This window comes from Ranitomeya imitator, chromosome 6 (genome assembly GCF_032444005.1).
Source record: "Ranitomeya imitator isolate aRanImi1 chromosome 6, aRanImi1.pri, whole genome shotgun sequence".
Classification (NCBI taxonomy): Eukaryota; Metazoa; Chordata; class Amphibia; order Anura; family Dendrobatidae; genus Ranitomeya; species Ranitomeya imitator.
This window is the reverse complement of record NC_091287.1, coordinates 429,697,995-429,720,914: the sequence shown is the minus strand read 5'-3', so window position 1 is coordinate 429,720,914 and position 22,920 is coordinate 429,697,995. Positions and strand designations below refer to the sequence as shown.

Here is a 22,920-nt window from a genome sequence, read left to right as displayed (position 1 = left end):
CTCTCTGCCGTATGATGTTGTAATGAGTGATTCATTACTTAAATTTAAGAGGGGACTGGATACATTTCTGGAAAAGTATAATGTTACAGGGTATATACACTAGATTCCTTGATAGGGCGTTGATCCAGGGAACTAGTCTGATTGCCGTATGTGGAGTCGGGAAGGAATTTTTTTCCCCAATGTGGAGCTTACTCTTTGCCACATGGGTTTTTTTTGCCTTCCTCTGGATCAACATGTTAGGGCAAGTTAGGTTAGGCTATGGGTTGAACTAGATGGACTTAAAGTCTTCCTTCAACCTTAATAACTATAACTATGTGCAGCATGATATGGGGGCAAATATCTGTATGGGGCATCTTATGTGGCCATGTGCAGCATGATATGGGGGCAATTATCTGTATGGAGCATCTTATGGGACCATAATCAACATTTGTGCAGCATTATATGGGGCATATTTTAATATGGAGCATCTTATGGAGCCCATCATAAAATTTATGGAGCATTATATGGGGCTCCTGATTCAATATGGATATTCAAAAACACTTAAGCTACTGATGTCTCAATTAATTTTACTTTTATTGGTATCTATTTTTATTTTTGACATTTACCGGTAGCTGCTGCATTTCCCACCCTAGGCTTATACTCGAGTCATTAAGTTTTTCCAGTTTTTTTGTGGCAAAATTAGGGGGGGGGTCGGCTTATACTCGGGTTGGCTTATACTCGGGTCGGCTTATACTCGAGTATATACGGTACTTAAATATTTCCGCATTTCATTATATATAGTAAGTAAAAGGACACAAAGAAGAAACATTTCATTTTAGAGAAACTGTAGAAAACATCATACATGTGAGTGTTTTTTAGTGGAAACCATGAGGCTCCAAAATATTTATTTCTAATTGAAATATTGTATTCGCAATGTAAAAAAAGAAAAAAAATATATCAGAGAGGTAAGTGTCTGTTATAGACCTGTGCCCCCTCTATACATACAGTGCTCGTCACCTCTTTATTAGATGCCAAGTCTCCATTATGGCACAATATCTTAGAACGCCTAGGAGCTGTAGTAAGTGAGTAAGCGCTCATCTGTGGGCTTCAAGATCTTCTTTTCCTTCATGTTCACCACCCAACCAGGAGCCAGACCAAAAAAGATCTGACGGGGGTCCTTACGTGTACACAGCATTTCATACAGTTCATCTTTGGTAATGTCAGGGGGCACATAGCCATATTTCTTAGCGAGATGTCTCCTGGCCTCCACCACTTCAGCTGGATCTGCCAAGTAGCCGCGATTTTCTGCAGCGGTGTAATATTTTACCAAGTCTTCTGGTGGGAGCATCCGTTTGGGAATTGGCTTTCCGCGCATAAAAAACGGAATTGGTTTACACAGAACCTCTAGAAGTAGAAAATGGGAGGAAAAAAAAAAGAATGCATATTAACATTGCAATAAACTGGGATGATATGGAGTACTGGGGTGCGGCATCGGAGCATAAACTATCCAAACTTATCATAGAAGGCAACGGAAAGCCCTGGTACGGTGATGCAGCTACACGTCAGCACGTAACTACTGTCCAACCATAAAATGACAGGAGTTACAATTTCCATGTAAAAGGCAGACTAATGAAAAATCTACTATACAGCTACAATATGGCAGCATGGTACTTTGCAATGCTGGGGTCCTGGGTTCAAATCCCACCATGAACAACATCTGCAAGGAGTTAGGCTACGTTCACATTTGCGTTGTGCAGGGCTGCGTCGGCGACACAACGCAAACAAGAACGCATGCAAAACGCATAGTTTTGCGACGCATGCGTCCTTTTTTTGCCGGATTTTGGACGCAAAAAAAAATGCATCTTGCTGCGTCGTCTGCGCCCTAACGCTTGGGGCAAAAAAGACGCATGCATCGCAAAACGCATGCAAACGCATGTCCATGCGCCCCCATGTTAAATAAAGGGGCGCATGAGTCGTCGCGGCTGTACCCGACGCAGCCCGGCAGCACGCAAATGAACGTAGCCTTAGTATGTTCTCCCTGCGTTGGGGGGTTTTCTCCGCTTTCCTCCCACACTCCAGAGACATACTTATAGGGAGGGGACAGTGATGATGTGTAAGGTCCTGTGGAATCAATGGTGCTATACACACAAGTAAAATAAATGAAATTAAAGAAGTTGTGTTTATTTGAAATTAACAACAGGCCCATGTGGGTATAAACATGCTCACCTAGCAGACCCCCTATGTTAGAGCAGCACCGCTCGCCGACCGATTGGCTTCCTCTTATGGCACGGGACCGCCACTTGTTTGTTGCAGCCTTCACACACCGTCTGAGACAGAACAAACTATTTCGCTTTCCGTTCAGAAAGAAATGTGAAACCTGCAGCCGATCCAGTGGGCACAGCGGGTACGTGATGTTCCCTGCCAGATGAGGAAGTTGGGAGAGCGACAGAACACCGGTGCAGCGCGAGGGGAGAAGAAGTTATCTTGTATAATACCACATGTGCCCATTGTTAATATATATAAAAAAGGTAGTGGGCAGGCCTTCTGTTCACATTTGTTACAGTTCGTACAGTCTTTGACCACTGCAGCCAATCACTGGCCTAGGCTGCACATTTTGGATGTACAGGCTGTAACTACTGCAGCCAATGTAAAGAAGACCAACATGGAGAACAAGGTACATAGCGGCGCTGTGAAAGAGGCCAATACGCAGTCACTTGAGTTGTAGTGATGCCAGTGTGCAGCTTTTTAGTTACCGTGGACAAACTCCACTGAAAGGGAACCTGGCGCCTGATTCATGCTGACCATCCGCTGGCAGCAGGAACCACAGCCTGCCTGAACCACTGCAGCCACGAGCATTTCTGAAAATGAATATAAAGATCTGCAGCCAAAGATGAGACTAGTCCGGCATTACCCATGGCGGCTTTTCTCACTGTAGATTGATAGGTTGCTCACAATGAGAGAGACCTGTCAATCATTTCTAGAAGTGCTGGGAAAAGCTGGCGGGGGGCTGAGACAGAGCATTGCAGAGAAAAATATGTGTGATTGCAATGGTGCAGACAGGCTCTGGTTCGTACCGTCAGCAGGCGCCACGGATAAGGCGACAGGTTCCCTTTAAATTATTGTTACCAAGTGGATATTAATGTTGTAAGTAATAGCGACCAAGCATCTTGAACGTAACTTGGGTGTAAAATGGCGGAATTTTCTTTTCTCTCAAGAGAGAACGCCAATACATGATCTACTTACCAAGGCTTCGCGGATCATAAAATCCAGTTGTTATAACTCCTCCGTTCTTTTCTACAGCTGCAATTGCCAGCTCTGATGCCCACTGGACTTCAATGTTTATCTTCGCGCTAAACAAGTTCGCCCCCTGGAAAGCAACACACGAAGGTTTAGTCACTAACCCATTTGCGCAGTTTGCTCATTACAAGGACATTTCCAGGGGTAGGATAGGCCATCACTGACCAGGAAAACGAAGGGGCTGCAACACTACATCCTAGCGATATCGGGTCACTGGAAAAGAATGGAGCCGGGAACAGACACTACAATGAATGGAGTGGTGCCGCTCCGGCTCTCATCACTGTTCTTCACATCCGACCACTGCCAGAGCTAAAAACAGCCGGCACCCCCCGCTCATCTGATATGGGTACCTGTCCGGGGGATATCAGAAGCCTGGAAAAAAACTCTTAGAAGCAGAGATCTCCTCAAATTATGTCTCGCTGCCGGTAAAGAGGGTGAACAGGCAGTAGATGTGATTGTACTAAAGCAGACAGATCAATCCTGCACCAGCACATGACATTTTACCTGAAGGACCCACATGGCTTGTACAAAATAATGGACAGAATACACTTGGCAAATGTCGCCACCTAATGGCAGTATTCATTTTTCTATGGTCAAAAGCAATTTCCTGACAAATCCCCTCAAAAGACAAAGAGGGCGCTCCCTCCATTTGGATAAAGATCGGTTCAATATCCAGAGGAGAACCACAAGAACCATTAACTCCTTAGGGACGCAGCCAATTTCTGTGTTTTCAGTTTCTCTCTCCTATTCTAAATAGCCATAATGTTTTGGGTTTTATCATCTCTGCACTTACAGGCGTGCGAGGGCTTGTAGGTTTGAATGAAACCATTCAACCACAATTCCACCACTGATCTATGGGCTCTATTTTTACAGCATTAACCCCTTTACGACCTATGACGTATATATCTGTCATAGGTCGCCTCCCCCTTTGATGCGGGATCCGGCACTGAGCGCATCTTTCCCAGCACATGACGGCCGATCTGATCAGCAGTCATGTGCCGTTATCAGAGATCAACCCACAGCTGTTAACATGTTAACCCCTTCCCGACCTTTGACGCATACGCTGCGTCATGAAAGTCGGTGCCATTCCGACCCATGACGCAGCATATGCGTCATGGAAAGATCGTGTCCCTGCAGAACGGGTGAAATTGTTAACTCCCATTTCACCCGATCTGCAGGGACAGGGGGAGTGGTAGTTTAGCCCAGGGGGGGTGGCTTCACCCCCTCGTGGCTACGATCGCTCTGATTGGCTGTTGAAAGTGAAACTGCCAATCAGAGCGATTTGTAATATTTCACCTAAAAAAATGGTGAAATATTACAATCCAGCCATGGCCGATGCTGCAATATCATCGGCCATGGCTGGACACACTAATATACACCCACCCCACTCCTCCGATCGCCCTCCCAGCCCCCCGATCTGTGGTCCGCTCCCCTCGGTCCTGTGCTCCGCTCCCCCGTCCTCCTGCCAGCTCCCCCCGTGCTCCAATCACACCCCCCGTGCTCCAATCAAACCCCCCCGCGCTCCGATCCCCCCCCCCGCACAGCGATTCCCCCCCCCGTGCTCCGATCCACCCGCCCGCACAGCGATCCCCCACTCCGTGCTCCAATCCACCCCCCCGTGTTCCGATCCACCCCCCCGTGCTCCGACGCCCCCCCCCTTATACTTACCTGGCCTCCCGGGGACCGTCCGTCTTCTTTCCTGGGCGCCGCCATCTTCCAAAATGGCGGGCGCATGTGCAGTGCGCCCGCCGAATCTGCCAGCCGGCAGATTCGTTCCAGAGTGAATTTTGATCACTGAGATATAACCTCAGTGATCAAAATAAAAAAAAAAAGTAAATGACCCCCCCCCCCACTTGTGGGGGGTTTCTACTGTTTAGGCACATCAGGGGCTCTGCAAACGCAACGTGACGCCCGCAGAGCATTCCATCAAAGTCTGCATTTCAAAACGTCACTACTTCAATTCCGAGCCCCGGCATGTGCCCAAACAGTAGTTTACCCCCACATATGGGGTACCACCGTACTCAGGAGAAACTGGACAACAAATATTGGGGTCAAATTTCTCCTGTTACCCTTGGGAAAATTAAAAAATTCTGGGCTAAATAATTATTTTTGAGGAAAGAAAACGTATTTATTATTTTCACGGCTCTGCATTATAAACTTCTGTGAAGCACTTGGGGGTTCAAAGTGCTCACCACACATCAAGATAAGTTCCTTTCGGGGTCTAGTTTCCAAAATGGGGTCACTTGTGGGGGGTTTCTACTGTTAAGCCACATCAGGGGCTCTGCAAACGCAACGTGACGCCCACAGAGCATTCCATCAAAGTCTGCATTTCAAAACGTCACTACTTCACTTCCGAGCCTCGGCATGTGCCCAAACAGTGGTTTACCCCCACATATGGGGTATCAGCGTACTCAGGAGAAACTGGACAACAACTTTTGGGGTCAAATTTTTGAGAAAATAATTTTTTTTATTTTCATGGCTCTGCGTTATAAACTTCTGTGAAGCACTTGGGGGTTCAAAGTCCTCACCACACATCTAGATTAGTTCCTTTGGGGGTCTAGTTTCAAAAATGGGGTCATTTCTGGGGGATCTCCAATGTTTAGGCACACAGGGACTCTCCAAACGCGACATGGTGTCCGCTAACAATTGGAGCTAATTTTCCATTCAAAAAGTCAAATGGCGCTCCTACCCTTCCAAGCCCTGCCGTGCGCCCAAACAGTGGTTTACACCCACATATGAGGTATCAGCGTACTCAGGACAAATTGGACAACCACTTTCGTGGTTCAGTTTCTCCTTTTACCATTGGGAAAATAAAAATATTGTTGCTAAAAGATAATTTTTGTGACTAAAAAGTTAAATGTTCATTTTTTCCTTCCATGTTGCTTCTGCTGCTGTGAAGCACCTGAAGGGTTAATAAACTTCTTGAATGTGGTTTTGAGTACCTTGAGGGGTGCAGCTTTTAGAATGGTGTCACTTTTGGGTATTTTCAGCCATATAGACCCCTCAAACTGACTTTAAATGTGAGGTGGTCCCTAAAAAAAATGGTTTTGTAAATTTCGTTGTAAAAATGAGAAATCGCTGGTCAAATTTTAACCCTTATAACTTCCTAACAAAAAAAAATTTTGTTTCCAAAATTGTGCTGATGTAAAGTAAACATGTGGGAAATGTTATTTATTAACTATTTTGTGTCACATATCTCTCTGGTTTAACAGAATAAAAATTCAAAATGTGAAAATTGCGAAATTTTCAAAATTTTCGCCAAATTTCCGTTTTTATCACAAATAAACGCAGAATTTATTGACCTAAATTTACCACTAACATGAAGCCCAATATGTCACGAAAAAACAATCTCAGAACCGCTAGGATCCGTTGAAGCGTTCCTGAGTTATTACCTCATAAAGGGACACTGGTCAGAATTGCAAAAAACGGCAAGGTCTTTAAGGTCAAAATAGGCTGGGTCATGAAGGGGTTAAATGCCGTTGTCAATCTCTGGCAGCAGCATTGAACAAGCGGGCGACGGAAGCGTGTCACAAACCCCACCTGTCGGCACCGGTCACATGATAGTGGGGTGCCGATGGCTTGGCATAAGAATAAAAAAAATAAATAAACAAATATACACATATTTGGTATGACTGCATTCCGAAACACCCTATCAAAATATAAAAAGAAAAACGGCATAACTAAAAAAATATAAAACTCAAAATTACATTTTTTGTTGCCGCAAAATTGTAATAAAATGCAATAATGGGTTGTATCTACCCCAAAATTGATATCGATAATGTCAGCTCACGGCAGAAAAGATAAACCGTCAATCAGCCACAGATCACGAAAAATGGGAAAACTACGAGTCTCAGAAAACAGCGCTATTTTTAAATTTTTTTAAAATACAAACTTTGGATTTTTTGTCACCATTTTAATAAAATTAAAAAAAAAAAAAACCCTAGACATGTTTGGTGTCTGCAGGTTCATAATGACCTGGGGAATCATAAAGGCAGGTCAGATTTAACATTTAGTAAGCATGGTATAAAAATTTAAGAAAAAAAAAAAAAACTGTTGTGGAATTGCACTTTTTTTTTGCAATTTCAGTGCAATTGGATTATTTTCCCCGTTTCCAAGTGCACGGTGCAGTAAAATCAATGGAGTCATTCAAAAGTACAACTCGTCCCGCAAAAAAAATATAGTTCTTACCGATAACGGTATTTCTCTGAGCCCATGACGGCACCACGGAGAGAGGGGATCCGCCCACCAAGGACAGGAAACCTACGGATAAAAAGGCGGTACCACTCTCCTGCATCAGTTGTTTACATAGATAATGATGGGAGACTACTAAGACATTTGTAAAAATTTTAACTGTTTAGCATAACAAGATACCGCGTGACTTTAAATTATAATAGACTATGGCACTATTCCATGTGTGCACCCATAAGTGAAGGGAGGGAATGTACGGGTGCCGTCATGGGCTCAGAGAAATACCGTTATCGGTAAGAACTATATTTTTCTCTGATCGCCCATGACGGCACCACGGAGAGAATTACATAGATAGTACATTCAGGGAGGGACCACTGCCTCCAGAACCCTTTTACCAAAAGTAAGGTCTGAAGAGGAGATTAGGTCCAATCTATAGTGCCTATAGAATGTGGATGGTGAGGACCAGGTAGCAGCTCTACATATCTGGTCTATGGAAGCTCCGGCCTTCTCCGCCCAGGAAGTTGCTACTGCCCTTGTTGAGTGAGCTTTAACCTCCCCGGGAACGGGCATCCCACTTGCTGAGTATGCTAGGCTGATGGCGTCCGTGATCCATCTTGCTATGGTGGCTTTAGATGCTTTTTTCCCCTTCCGGGGACCCTGGAAACACACAAACAGAGAGGAATCCTCCCTACTCTCTCTAGTGACTTCTAGGTAATGTAAGAGACATCTCCTTACATCTAGTGTATGTAGATTTTGTTCCTCCTTATTTTTAGGATTGGGACAGAAGGAGGGAAGAGATATCTCTTGAGACCTGTGAAATTTTGAAGCCACTTTCGGGAGATATGCAGGGTCTGTTTTTAAAACAACCCTATCCTCTAGAAATTGTGTGTGACGGGGCCTGGCTGAAAGGGCCTGCAAGTCGCTGACCCTACGGGCAGAAGTAAGGGCGACTAAAAGAGCTGTCTTGAGGGATAGCGTTTTTATTGTAGATTCATGTAATGGTTCAAATGGAGGACTAGTCAGGGCTTTAAGGACCAAATTTAAGTCCCACTGAGGAACCACTTTTACTGGCAGAGGCCTAGATCTTCCTGCCGCCCTAATGAATCTAGAGACCCACCTATTTGAAGCCAAGTCAAAATTAAATAGAGCACCTAATGCTGCCACATGGACTTTTAGGGTACTGGTGGCTAACCCCATTTCCAACCCGTTTTGCAAGAACTCTAAAATGGCATTAATAGGAATTTCTTTCCCTATTTTAGCTCCTGAAACGGACAGGAACTTTTTCCATATTTTGCCGTACTGTTTTGTTGTAACCGGCTTCCTACTTTTCAACAGAGTTGAAATTAACCCTGAAGAGAACCCTCTGCTTTCTAATATTTTCCTCTCAAGAGCCAGGCTGTCAAGTGTAAGTTCTTGACCCGCGGATGATAGATTGGGCCCTGTGACAACAGATCCTGTAGGTCTGGCAATACCCAAGGGTCGGATATCGACATCTTTCTCATCCATGAGAACCAAGGTCTCTTCGGCCAGAACGGGGCAATTAATATGACCAACGCCCCGTCCTCCCGAATCTTCCTCAGCACTGCTGGAATCAAAATGAGAGGAGGAAAGGCATAGACCAGATGGTGACCCCAAGAAATCAGGAAAGCATCCAGGGCTACTGGGTTCCCCATGGGAGATAGAGAGCAAAAGGCGGCTACTTTTTTGTTTAAATGGCTCGCGAAGAGATCTATTTTGGGAACCCCCCATTTCTGAGTGATCTGGGTAAATATGCCTGGATTTAGTTCCCATTCTCCCTGTTTTAGGCTGGAACGACTGAGGAAGTCTGCCTTGTAATTGTCTATCCCTTTTATGTGTAGACTTGTCAGGGATAGAAGGTTGTTTTCGGCTATCTGAAGGATCGAGTTGGCCACTTCCATTAGACTTTTGGAACGGGTACCCCCCTGATGGTTTATATACGATACTACCACCTGATTGTCCGACATCACCCTCACATGGTGAGATTGAAGGACCCCCAGGAATTCCTGAAGGGCAAATTTTACTGCCAGGAGTTCCTTCATATTGGAGGAATTGTTTGCAAGGGACGGGGACCAAATGCCCTGAGCTACAAGGTCGCCCAGATGAGCCCCCCACCCTGAGGGGCTTGCGTCCGTTGTTAGGACCTTTGATATCGGGATTACCCATGGAACTCCCTGGGAAAGATTTTCCTGCAATGTCCACCAAGTTAGAGAGAGATTGGTGCGAGGAGACAATGTTAACCGCCCGTCTAAATGCTCTCCTAGGCGGATTTGCTCGGACAGTAGCTGCCATTGGAGATCCCTGGAATGTAGTTGGGCCCACTGGACTGCCGGGATGCAAGAGGTCATAGAGCCTAACAGTGACATGCCCTGTCGGAGAGTTATAGAGGGGAGAGATTGTACTCTTGATGCTAAGCTTTTTATCTTTTGTAATTTGCCCTCTGGGAGCCGGCATTCCATTTTTCTGGAGTCTAGAGTGAGACCTAGGTACTCCTGAACCTGAGAAGGCACCAGTTTGGATTTCTCTAGGTTTATTAGCCAGCCCAGGTTTTTTAGAGATTGAATCACTAAATCTAGCTGATTCTTGCAATGTTGCTGGGAGGAGCCTATCACCAGGAAATCGTCCAGATATGGAACGATCAGGGTGTTTTCTTCCCTGAGGTGAGCCATTACCTCCGCGACCAGCTTTGTAAAAACCCTCGGGGCTATTGCTAGGCCGAATGGAAGAGCTGTAAACTGGAAGTGTCTTAGGACTCCCTTGATGTGGATTGCCATTCTGAGGAATCTCTGGTGATCCTTGTGTATTGGGACGTGATAATATGCGTCCTTCAAGTCCAGGACCACCATGAAACACTGAGGAAACAGCATTTTGATTGATGACTTTATCGTTTCCATTTTGAATGCTTGAACCTCTAAGTAATTGTTTAGATTCTTCAGATTGATAATGGTCCTGAAGGAACCATCTGGTTTTTTCCTCAGGAATAGAGGGGAATAGTACCCTTGCCCTCTTTCTTGAGGGGGAACTTCTAGGAGTACTCCTTTTTTTACTAACCCCACAATCTCGTTTTCTAGAGTTAACTGTTCTTCTGCTGAGGATCTGGTAGATGTTACCTTGAAGGAGGGACGAGGGTACCTCTTGAATGTTAACCTCAGTCCTGATTCTATGATGTTTAGGATCCAATGACTGGAGGTGATCTTTTTCCAGGCTGGGAGAAAGAGAGATAATCTCCCTCCCACCTGGGGTGAACCTTCATTGTGGAGGTTTCTTGCTGTCATTGAGGTTTTTATTGAAGATAAATCCTTTATTTTTATTTTTCTTATCGTCCCACTTCCCCTGGCCTTTCCCTGGGTTCTTACGGAAAAACCTCTTGTTCCGAAAGGGCTTCCGATAAGAGGGGAGACCCAGAGAGGGGAAGGACTTTTTCTTGTCCCCGGCTTTCTCTAAGATGTCGTCTAGAGTCGACCCAAACAGAAACTCCCCTTCACAGGGGATGGTACAGAGTTTCGTTTTCGTTTGTAGGTCGCCTGGCCAATTCTTAAGCCAGAGGGCGCGCCTGGCCGCATTAGCAAACACTGCTGCTCTGGCGGATAGCCTGATGGAGTCGGCCGAGGCATCGGCTAGGAAGGCCGCAGCCCCCCTCATTACGGGTAATGTATCCAGAATTAAGTCTCGGGAAGTTTTCCCCTTTAACTGACCCTCTAGCTGGTTCAGCCAGATCATCAGGGAGCGCGAAGTGCATGCAGCTGCAACTGCCGGCTTCAGGCCTCCTCCCGCTGCCTCCCAAGAGCCCTTGAGAAATGCATCTGCCTTTTTGTCCATTGGGTCCTTCAGAACCCCCATGTCCTCAAACGGGAGGGCGAATTTCTTTGAGGCTTTAGCAATTGCCACGTCTAATTTCGGGGCCTTCTCCCAAAAGGAGCACGATTCTTCCTCGAAGGGATATTTCCTTTTTGGAGTTAAGAGAGTCTTCCTCATGGGCTTTTTCCATTCCTTCTTAATTAGGGCTGCAATTGCTTCGTTAAGCGGAAAAGCTCTCCTCTTTTTCTGTTCTAGGCCTCCAAACATAATGTCTTGTACTGTTTTTTTAGGATGGGAGTCTACCAACCCCATGGTGCTTCTTACTGCCTTTATGAGGCCATCAGTATCCTCTAGTGGGAAACAGTTATGTCCCCCCGAGGAAGAAGTAGATGATGAGGATGAGTCGGAGGAGACGGAGGACGCTGAACTCTCACTACCACTTTCGGATTTTGAGGCTGGAGATGGAGACCTATGCCTGGTCTTTCTCCTTTTTTTTCCACTTTTTAGTGACCTAAAAGTGTCCTCTACTTGTTCTTTAATTAGGCTCTTAAGATCTGAAGCAAACCCTGGAAGGTTTTCAGACACAGTTTGTTGAATGCAAGTATTGCATAGTCTTTTATCACATGTAGGTGGAAGGTCCTCTCTACAGATGGCGCAACTTTTGTGTTTAGTTTTAGCTACGCTTTTCCTCCCCTAAAAAGAGACAAATAACAATCTTACTGTCTCTGACATTCACGAAGATCCAGTTACCACCTCCAGGACCCATAAATACCGATTGGGGGTTCTCTGCCTCTGGCTTTCTCCCCGACGCCGTACTGGACTCCTTACTGTGTTGAGACCTTTGGCAATCTTTGCTGGTGTCCTGGTGCACTTTCTGCTGCCGCCTTTTTTGCTGCTGCAGCTGCTGTGGCGATACTGCAGGTGGAGGTGATTCGGGCGGAGGTGATGCTGGGTCACTCATACTGCTGCTGGTCTGCGTGCCTTGAACTCGGCTGAGTTGTCGCTCCTATTCCCCTTGAAGCTCCTGCCTATTACTGCAGAGCCACCAAGAGGATGAGGGTTCTACTATTTGAACCCTCCCGCCGCTTCCCTGCACCTGCGCAGTAGCGACTGATCATATGAGGAGCGGTCGGCGCCTGCGCAGTAATCCGACTCAAAAAACACGCTCTAGCGGTAATCCGCGCCATCCGACCGGAAGACCCGCCGGCGCCTGCGCAGTGCGCATCAAGCGCCCCGCCGAAACATACCGGCGGCTTCAGAAGCACCCCCGGCGCCTGCGCAATGCACACCAAGCGCCCGGCTGGAGCCACGCCGGCGCCTGCGCAGAGCGCGCCCCGGCCAGAACCTGCGCAGAGCGCACCAAGCGCCCGGCCGGAAGCACCGCCGGCGCCTGCGCATACCGGCGCTCTGCAGACCTCGCGAGACTGGATACCGGGCCTGCGCAAAGCAGCGCCCGGAAGCAGATATGCGCTGCTGACCGGCACCCCCGGTCCTATGCAGCCCCAGTAGCACAATACCTGCACGCCTGATGGCGATGCAGTGTGCAGACTGACGCTTGATTTAGGGAGGGTCGTGCTGCACCTCCCGCAACCACAGAGGGACCCCCCTGGATGTTGCCGCTGCTGCATCTTACCTGGGGAGGTGACCGCGAACTCCTTGTCACCTCCCCCGCACACCCTGTCGGCCCACTGGCTCCCAGCGGTGGCGCTTCGGGTCACCACCCTAGCCGAGGCAGAGGGACCCCAGCTGCCTGAATCGGACTGGTTGGCCCCGGATCCAACGACGAACTGGTAAGTCCGTAGGTCTCCCATCAAGGACAGGAAACCAACTGATGCAGGAGAGTGGTACCGCCTTTTTATCCGTAGGTTTCCTGTCCTTGGTGGGCGGATCCCCTCTCTCCGTGGTGCCGTCATGGGCGATCAGAGAAAAAAAAAAAAAATATCCCTCATACGACCATATTGACTTAAAAATTAAAAAAAAAGCAAAAAATGGAGAATACCAAGGTGGTGAAGAGATTATGTGTGCAGTAAAATGGAATAAGGATTCTGCGGGTCAGTACGATTATGGGGATCCCAAACACGTTTATATGTTTGTTTTTTTTATTGGCTTTAAAAAAAAAAACTGAATTTTGTATAAGTCAAAACTCTACGTAAGTTTGTTACTGCCGTAATGACACTGACCCGGAGAATCATGGGGACAAGACAGTGACCACTAAAAGCAAAACCCAAAAAACAATTACGGTACATAGCTGCATTTTTTTCATCCCATTTGGTTCCTCCCCATCCCAACATCTTTCAGTACATTTTTTGATAACATTAATGGTGTCAAAAGTACAAAGTGTACCGCAAAAAAAGAATTAAAAATAGCACTCTAGACTTTTAGGGTAAGTTCACACAGGGGAGTTTTTGCTTTTTTTTCCTGCAGCAAAACTGGATCTTCTTGGCAGGAAAGAAGCTGCGTCAAAAACGCAGGTTTAGGTGCGTTTATTGTTGCGTATTTGTTGTGGGGTTTTTTTTCTCTTTCTCCAGGCTAATGTCCTTGGATTTTCAGCAGCAAAAACGCAGCAAATAATGATACCTGCGTTTTTGCTGCGGTTTTTTTCAACACCCATTCAAGTCAATGGGTGAAAAAAAACAGCAAAAACACTGAAAGAAGTGACATGCTCCATGTCCAAAAAAACGCAGCAAAGCACAAAACACTGATCAAACAAAAAACCAATGTGTGTGCAGGGATTTCTGAAATAGTAACATAACATAGTAACATAGTTAGTAAGGCCGAAAAAAGACATTTGTCCATCCAGTTCAGCCTATATTCCATCATAATAAATCCCCAGATCTACGTCCTTCTACAGAACCTAATTGTATGATACAATATTGTTCTGCTCCAGGAAGACATCCAGGCCTCTCTTGAACCCCTCGACTGAGTTCGCCATCACCACCTCCTCAGGCAAGCAATTCCAGATTCTCACTGCCCTAACAGTAAAGAATCCTCTTCTATGTTGGTGGAAAAACCTTCTCTCCTCCAGACGCAAAGAATGCCCCCTTGTGCCCGTCACCTTCCTTGGTATAAACAGATTCTCAGCTAGATATTTGTATTGTCCCCTTATATACTTATACATGGTTATTAGATCGCCCCTCAGTCGTCTTTTTTCTAGACTAAATAATCCTAATTTCGCTAATCTATCTGGGTATTGTAGTTCTCCCATCCCCTTTATTAATTTTGTTGCCCTCCTTTGTACTCTCTCTAGTTCCATTATATCCTTCCTGAGCACCGATGCCCAAAACTGGACACAGTACTCCATGTGCGGTCTAACTAGGGATTTGTACAGAGGCAGTATAATGCTCTCATCATGTGTATCCAGACCTCTTTTAATGCACCCCATGATCCTGTTTGCCTTGGCAGCTGCTGCCTGGCACTGGCTGCTCCAGGTAAGTTTATCATTAACTAGGATCCCCAAGTCCTTCTCCCTGTCAGATTTACCCAGTGGTTTCCCATTCAGTGTGTAATGGTGATATTGATTCCCTCTTCCCATGTGTACAGGTCCTTCTCAAAAAATTAGCATATAGTGTTAAATTTCATTATTTACCATAATGTAATGATTACAATTAAACTTTCATATATTATAGATTCATTATCCACCAACTGAAATTTGTCAGGTCTTTTATTGTTTTAATACTGATGATTTTGGCATACAACTCCTGATAACCCAAAAAACCTGTCTCAATAAATTAGCATATCAAGAAAAGGTTCTCTAAACGACCTATTACCCTAATCTTCTGAATCAACTAATTAACTCTAAACACATGCAAAAGATACCTGAGGCTTTTATAAACTCCCTGCCTGGTTCATTACTCAAAACCCCCATCATGGGTAAGACTAGCGACCTGACAGATGTCAAGAAGGCCATCATTGACACCCTCAAGCAAGAGGGTAAGACCCAGAAAGAAATTTCTCAACAAATAGTCTGTTCCCAGAGTGCTGTATCAAGGCACCTCAATGGTAAGTCTGTTGGAAGGAAACAATGTGGCAGAAAACGCTGTACAACGAGAAGAGGAGACCGGACCCTGAGGAAGATTGTGGAGAAGGACCGATTCCAGACCTTGGGGAACCTGAGGAAGCAGTGGACTGAGTCTGGTGTGGAAACATCCAGAGCCACCGTGCACAGGCGTGTGCAGGAAATGGGCTACAGGTGCCGCATTCCCCAGGTAAAGCCACTTTTGAGCTACAGAGAAGCAGCACTGGACTGTTGCTAAGTGGTCCCAAGTACTTTTTTCTGATGAAAGCAAATTTTGCATGTCATTCGGAAATCAAGATGCCAGAGTCTGGAGGAAGACTGGGGAGAAGGAAATGCCAAAATGCCTGAAGTCCAGTGTCAAGTACCCACAGTCAGTGATGGTGTGGGGTGCCATGTCAGCTGCTGGTGTTGGTCCACTGTGTTTTATCAAGGGCAGGGTCAATGCAGCTAGCTATCAGGAGATTTTGGAGCACTTCATGCTTCCATCGGCTGAAATGCTTTATGGAGATGAAGATTTCATTTTTCAGCACGACCTGGCACCTGCTCACAGTGCCAAAACCACTGGTAAATGGTTTACTGACCATGGTATTACTGTGCTCAATTGGCCTGCCAACTCTCCTGACCTGAACCCCATAGAGAAACTGTGGGATATTGTGAAGAGAAAGTTGAGAGACGCAAGACCCAACACTCTGGATGAGCTTAAGGCCGCTATTGAAGCATCCTGGGCCTCCATAACATCTCAGCAGTGTCACAGGCTGATTGCCTCCATGCCACGCCGCATTGAAGCAGTCATTTCTGCCAAAGGATTCCCGACCAAGTATTGAGTGCATAACTGAACATTATTATTTGATGGTTTTTTTGTTTGTTATTAAAAAACACTTTTATTTGATTGGATGGGTGAAATATGCTAATTTATTGAGACAGGTTTTTTGGGTTATCAGGAGTTGTATGCCAAAATCATCAGTATTAAAACAATAAAAGACCTGACAAATTTCAGTTGGTGGATAATGAATCTATAATATATGAAAGTTTAATTGTAATCATTACATTATGGTAAATAATGAAATTTAACACTATATGCTAATTGTTTGAGAAGGACCTGTATAACCTTACATTTATCATTGTTAAACCTCATCTGCCACCTTTCAGCCCAAGTTTCCAACTTATCCAGATCCATCTGTAGCAGAATACTATCTTCTCTTGTATTAACTGCTTTACATAGTTTTGTATCATCTGCAAATATCGATATTTTACTGTGTAAACCTTCTACCAGATCATTAATGAATATGTTGAAGAGAACAGGTCCCAATACTGACCCCTGCGGTACCCCACTGGTCACAGCGACCCAGTTAGAGACTATACCATTTATAACCACCCTCTGCTTTCTATCACTAAGCCAGTTACTAACCCATTTACACACATTTTCCCCCAGACCAAGCATTCTCATTTTGTGTACCAACCTCTTGTGCGGCACGGTATCAAACGCTTTGGAAAAATCGAGATATACCACGTCCAATGACTCACCGTGGTCCAGCCTATAGCTTACCTCTCATAGGCTTAAATCTCATAGGCTTTGCCGGTACTGTAAAAAGCAGCTGAAAATTAGCATAAAAAACCGCAGCAAAAACGCCCTGTGTGAACTTACCCTTAGAGAAGAAGATGAACAAACTAAAGAATAAAGACAAAAGGCTGTCCGCCGGTCATTTAGGGGTTAACTAGAGTGGCTATGGAGGACCCAAATGTCATGAGAGGAGGCGGCAACTGCGGCTTGTTGAAGGTGAAGCGGCCATCATCAGGTAGGGCCTAATCTATATAGGGGGACAGTCCTATGTCGGAGCGGGCTGACGTGTGCGGTGGCTGCTGCACTTGTCGCTATTGTGCTGGATCTTGGCGGCCATTTTGTTCCGACAATCCCGTAGAGTACGACATCCGACTTTGTATTACACAGTAGCACAGACATTACAGCTCATGGCTGACACTGTGCAGACCACAGGTGCCCTCAGTCTTGGGGATGTAGGGGTCAAGCGCACTTACAACCAAATACAAGATCCTAGAATTCATTTATTTCGAAAGTACAATACCATTTCACTTTACCTCCTCTACAAGCTGGACGCCGTAATCCCTCTTTAGCGGCTGGATGGTAACTCCTCGGGCATTCACCAGTTGGGTCACGTCAATGGGTTGTGAAGGATCGACCCTCCCAAGATCAATGAGGTACTGTAACCTCTTCAAACTCAGTGGTTGATACTGGCGCCGAAAACTTTAAAAAAATAATAATAATAATAATTATATAAAAGTATAACAAACCTGCCAAGACACACACAAAAAAAAAAGTGTAATCCTTAAAAGGGGTGGTCCGAAAATAATATCGACTTTCAACCTAAAGGTCTCTATATTTTAAAAATCATTATAGTTTTTCTAATATAGTGTCATTAAAAATTCCCTATCCTTCCCTCTTTCACCTAACGGTTTAATATATTTTTTACACATTTCTTCTGTTTTAATGACGCTTTGTTTGAAAATCCCCAGTGCATGCTGGGATTCTCAAATGGGTCGCCATCAGGATGCAGAGGCTGCAATCCCTGCCACAGACTGTCGCCACCCTGAAATGAAGCGTCATCAGTGATGCAAATTTCAGGGGCTGCTCTACTTGAGCATGCGTCTTAATTCCGATGTATGCTCACTACGCGATCCATTCTTACTGTGCACTATTCTGGTCAGTGCACAGTCAAAGTGTGCTCTCTCGCCGGCTCAAGTGTGCACATTGTAAGGAGATAATCCTCTGTTCACCAGGCTAGCTCCTTACAATGCACACTGACAGTGCACTCTGTTGCCATCTCCTCACTTCTAATTAGAGTCGGCAAGTGAGCGCACTGTCACTGTGCACTGAGAAGAATATTACACAATAAGGAGGTCATACTGAGCATACGTGAGAATTAAATACTGGCGCATGATAAATAGAGCAGGGACTAGCTCAGCCCCGAAAACAGATGTTATTGATGATACTTCATTTCAGGGAGGGGGCAGAAGCTGTGGATGTGACCGTAACCTCTGCCACCGGATGACGTCCTGTTTGAGTGTTCCAACATGCACTAGGGATTCTCAAAGAAAGCATCATCAAAACGGAAATGGGTAATAAAATTTTTTTCTTTTTAAAAAAGTAAAATAGAGAAGAAAGTTTATGGACTTTTTCACTAAACCATATTAGAAAAAAAATAGTCTATATTCGTTTCAGAACACCCCTTTAAAGAGGTTGTTCAGGAGCTATTTACTTTTAGAGAAGGGAATATATAAATAGTCAGCTGTTTTATCGTCTACGCACCAAAGGATTTCACCTGGTCCTACGACAATCATGTGTTGCAGATCCATGAGACCGCTGCAGCCAATCACTGGCCTCAGTGGTGATACATATAGAAACGGCACAAGGCCACGGGTCAGAATGTGTAACACATGATCGCAGAGACAAAGTAAGAACAGACCATTCGAAAGTGGGAGAAATTAAAAAGTGACATGTTTTTTATTCTATAACAAACCTCGCTGCTAGAAAAAAAAAAAAAAAAAAAGATATTCGGCAAACATGGCAGACGTTACTCAAGGGTTCTCGCCTAAGGAGACACTGACACTAAGGCCTCTTTCACATGTCCAGATAATTCCGGTACCGGAATTATCCGTGTCCGTGTGCTTACGTAGCACATCAGTGCGGCACACGTGCGGCAGCCGTGTGCCGACTGAGGACCACACGGACCGTGCAGGAGACAGTGCTACAGTTAAGCGCTGTCCCCTGCGTGCGGTGCTGAAGCCGGTATTCATCCCTTCTTCCCAGCAGCGTTCGCTGGAGAGAAGGAATGAAAAATCTTTTTTTTTTCTCTTTTCCCTTAAAAATAAAGTTTGTGCGCCCCCTCCCGCCTCCCATCCCCTGTGGGCCCCCTAAGCCCCCCCCCCGCTTGCCGGGAAATACTCACTGACACCCAGCTCCAGAGATGTCTCCTCAGCATCAGCATAAGGCCCTGTGTGAGCGGTCACATGGTCCCGCTCATTACAGTGAGGAATATGCGCATATTCCTCACTGTAATGAGCGGGACCATGTGACCGCTCACACAGCACAGGCTGCAGCCGCTGAGGGGAGACATCGCTGGAGCTGGGTGTCGGTATTTCCTGGCAAGCGGGGGGGGGGGGGGGCGCACAGGGGATGGGAGGCGGGAGGGGCGCACAAACTTTATTTTTAAGGGAAAAGAAAAAAAAAAAAAAAAAGATTTTTCATTCATTCTCTCCAGCGAACGCTGCTGGGAAGAAGGAATGAATTCCGGCTTCAGCACCACACGCGGGGGGGACAGCGCTTACTGTAGCGCTGTCTCTCCTGCGGGCGGGACGTGCACACAGAGGAGAGTGCCCACTGTTCTCCGTGTGCACGTGTGCGGGACGCTTTGCGGACCGTGCTGCCGGAGAAACACGGACACACGGTCCGTGAAAACACGGAGACGTGCATAGACCCATTCATTTGAATGGGTCTACGTGTGTCAGTGTCTCCGGTACGTGAGAAAACTGTCACTACACGTACCGTAGACACTGACGTGTGAAAGAGGCCTAAGGTCTATTCTGAGATACAACATGATGTACAAGTCATCCCGGCGATGTTAACTGTTACGCTGTAATCTTATAGATTGAGGATATTCCTGCCATTCCCGGTGGGGAACCTTCCCTTTGAAGAACAGCAAACAACCCACCATAGGCCTAGAAAGCCCCAATATCTGCCCTCTCCCAAGTACCACACAGGTATATACATACATGGGCACAGGCTGTAAGGATGCCCAATTGTGGCCACTTGTAGGATTGGATTGTACTGACCTGTGTCCCTCATTGAATCCATACTTAGGGATGACCAGGTAAAAGGGTGTCTGACCTCCTTCAAATCCTAAGCGCGGACGGTTACCCCTCTGTGTCTCGCCCTTATGGCCTCTGCCACTTCTGTTTCCACCATGTTGGCCACGTCCTCGTTTTTTTTCCTGCAATAGAATACAGTGACAAAAAAAATACACAACATTATTGTCTGGCCGGCGTGCACTTGGTTCCAGCACAGTATCAGGTGTACAGGGTCTCATCCAATGTGATGGAGCGTCGCAGCACGGCGGCCACTATGTAGCCCAGGAACGCGGAGAAGTAGCCCCTGAGGCGCGCACCGAGGTCGGGTTCACACGAGTGAGTGTCGTGCTGTCATCCATAGGCCGGCCGCGTGGCAGTTTATTCATCACTATGGCATCTGTTTCCATTAGTGAGTGATGTCACTATGTTCCCCGCCCCCGGTCTCTGGCGCAGCAGTTTGTTACCTCCAGTGTTTGCTGCACAATCTGGAAATCACAACTCTATGGAAGTGTATGAGAGCCAGAAGCGGGGTCTCAGGCCGACACGGAGCTTGTGCCCGCTACCTCCGACGTCAGGAGCTGCAGATCAGAGCTGAAGACGGCGTTTTACCTGCGGATTTCACCTGCAGATTCCAATTGTGGAGCAGGAGTAAAACGCTGCGGAATCCACACAAACAATTGACATGCTGTGTTTCCGCGCGGTATTTTCCGCAGCATGTGCGCACTGTGGATTTGGTTTTCCATAGGTTTACATTGTACTGTACAACGCATGGAAAATTGCTGCCAATCCACGTGTGCACATAGCCTAGCACTGGGGCCAGGAACTCGGATTAGTGGCATCATTCCAGTGCTGAAATAGAAAAAAAAACACACTCTGGAGCGGCGCTGAGCACCCACTGACTGCACCGCGATACAGATCAGAGTAGCAGATGCTGAGATTTGTTACATGCGGACCATCGGTCCGTGTCTAAAGACCTTCATGTGATGGGTGTAAGAGAGATGTGAGTGTCCGTGTGTGTGTAATACGTGTGGCAACCGTGGCCGCATCAGTACCACACGCACCGGCACACGAGAAGCAGCCGTACAGTGAGCGCTGTTCCCCGACTCTCATCATTCTCCACTGCTCTGCCAGCGATCAGCGGGGGAGAATGATAAAGAGTTATATCGAAATGATATCAGCGACAGCAGGCAGCGGCTGAAGGGACTACTACTCCCATCAGCCTACACCTGCTGCCGCTAATAATAGTGACACCCAGATCCCAATGAACCCAAAGTCTCTGCTGTCATAAAGACCAGAACTGATCAGGGAGGGTGCGAGCGCCAACTATGAGGAGAAGCACTCAGCCCTTGTTTTAGTCTCCGCCCCCTGGACTCTACGACAGACTTTAAAGGGCAGTTACACTTCTGGCTTATTCGCTGCCCTATGACTCAGGACCCCATGCAGTCACGTATGCTCGGGGGTCACATACTTCTGCGCCTCCTCACTACATACATCTGCTGATCACCAGTGACTGATCGCTATGGAGGCAGCAGGAGCCGGATCCCAGCACTGCGCTTACACGTGTCAGTCCCTCCACAGCACGACAATGGCGGCCGCGCACCTCTCACACCCGTACCCTCTTACCCGCTGCCTGGCCCCAGGATTTGGCCTCAGATTGGCCAGTGACACCCGCGGGAGGCTTTTCAGCAGCTCCCCCGCTTTCTTGCCGCTGCTGCCGGAGGCCGCCATGTCAACATGCTGAAGGACAGGGGAGGTTAGAACCACGTGACGTCCACTGACCTATGAATGAGGCTGTTTGTAGTAACGCTTTACCGCATTGACGTGAAAATGACGCGTTGGGAATCAGCCATGTTTGTTAAGGGCAGCAGTCCCGCTCCGCTGTCCTGGAGTCATTTCAGCCTATAATGTATTACAATTTTGGGACAAAATCCCCTCATCGGAGGAGGTGACGGTGATTCTATGAGCATAGTAACATGCTTTACACAGAACTGTGGTTGTAGAAGAGTCACACACTGCTCAGTGCAGCTGATTGTTCCAGGGACCAGGCTCTGGGACCCCTATAATGCAACCCACATTCATAGCTTCTCAGGAACAATATTGAGCAAATTACCATATCAAAACTGCCCATTTAAGTCAATGGCTCTATGAAAAAAAACAAGGGCTGGTATCCATCACGTGTCATCTGCGGAAAGAAAAAGCAAACGGCAGACGAGACGCGACCGTGTGGAAACAAATGGCATACGAGACACGTCCGTGTGGAAACAGATGGCATATGAGACGCGTCCATGGGGAAACAGATGGCATATGAGACATGTCCGTGTGGAAACGAATGGCATATGAGACACGTCCGTGTGGAAACAGATGGCATACGAGACACGTCCGTGTGGAAACAGATGGCATATGAGACGCGTCCATGGGGAAACAGATGGCATGTGAGACATGTCCGTGTGGAAACGAATGGCATATGAGACACGTCCGTGTGGAAACAGATGGCATATGAGACGCGTCCGTGTGGAAACAGATGGCATATGAGACATGTCCGTGTGGAAACAGATGGCATATGAGACACGTCCGTGTGGAAACAGATGGCATATGAGACGCGTCCGTGTGGAAACGGCATACGAGATGCGACCGTCTGGAAACAGATGGCATACGACACGCGATCGTGTGGAAACAGATGGCATACGAGACGCCTCCGTGTGGAAACAGATGGCATATGAGACGCGTCCGTGTGGAAACAGATGGCATATGAGACGCGTCCGTGT

General features: G+C 46.6%; 1 protein-coding gene across 1 annotated transcript; it reads right to left on the bottom strand.

Annotated features, from left to right (window-relative positions):
• Nucleotides 1-848: 848 nt before the first annotated feature.
• MRPL15 (mitochondrial ribosomal protein L15) lies at nucleotides 849-21,918 on the bottom strand. The gene is made up of 5 exons (XM_069731354.1): nucleotides 21,779-21,918; nucleotides 20,141-20,298; nucleotides 17,390-17,555; nucleotides 3,223-3,346; nucleotides 849-1,383 (listed from the first exon to the last, which is right to left on the bottom strand). The coding sequence occupies exons 1-5, from the start codon at nucleotides 21,881-21,883 to the stop codon at nucleotides 1,046-1,048; spliced, it is 891 nt and encodes a 296-aa protein (XP_069587455.1). The 5' UTR covers nucleotides 21,884-21,918; the 3' UTR covers nucleotides 849-1,045.
• Between the last annotated feature and the right edge of the window lie 1,002 nt (nucleotides 21,919-22,920).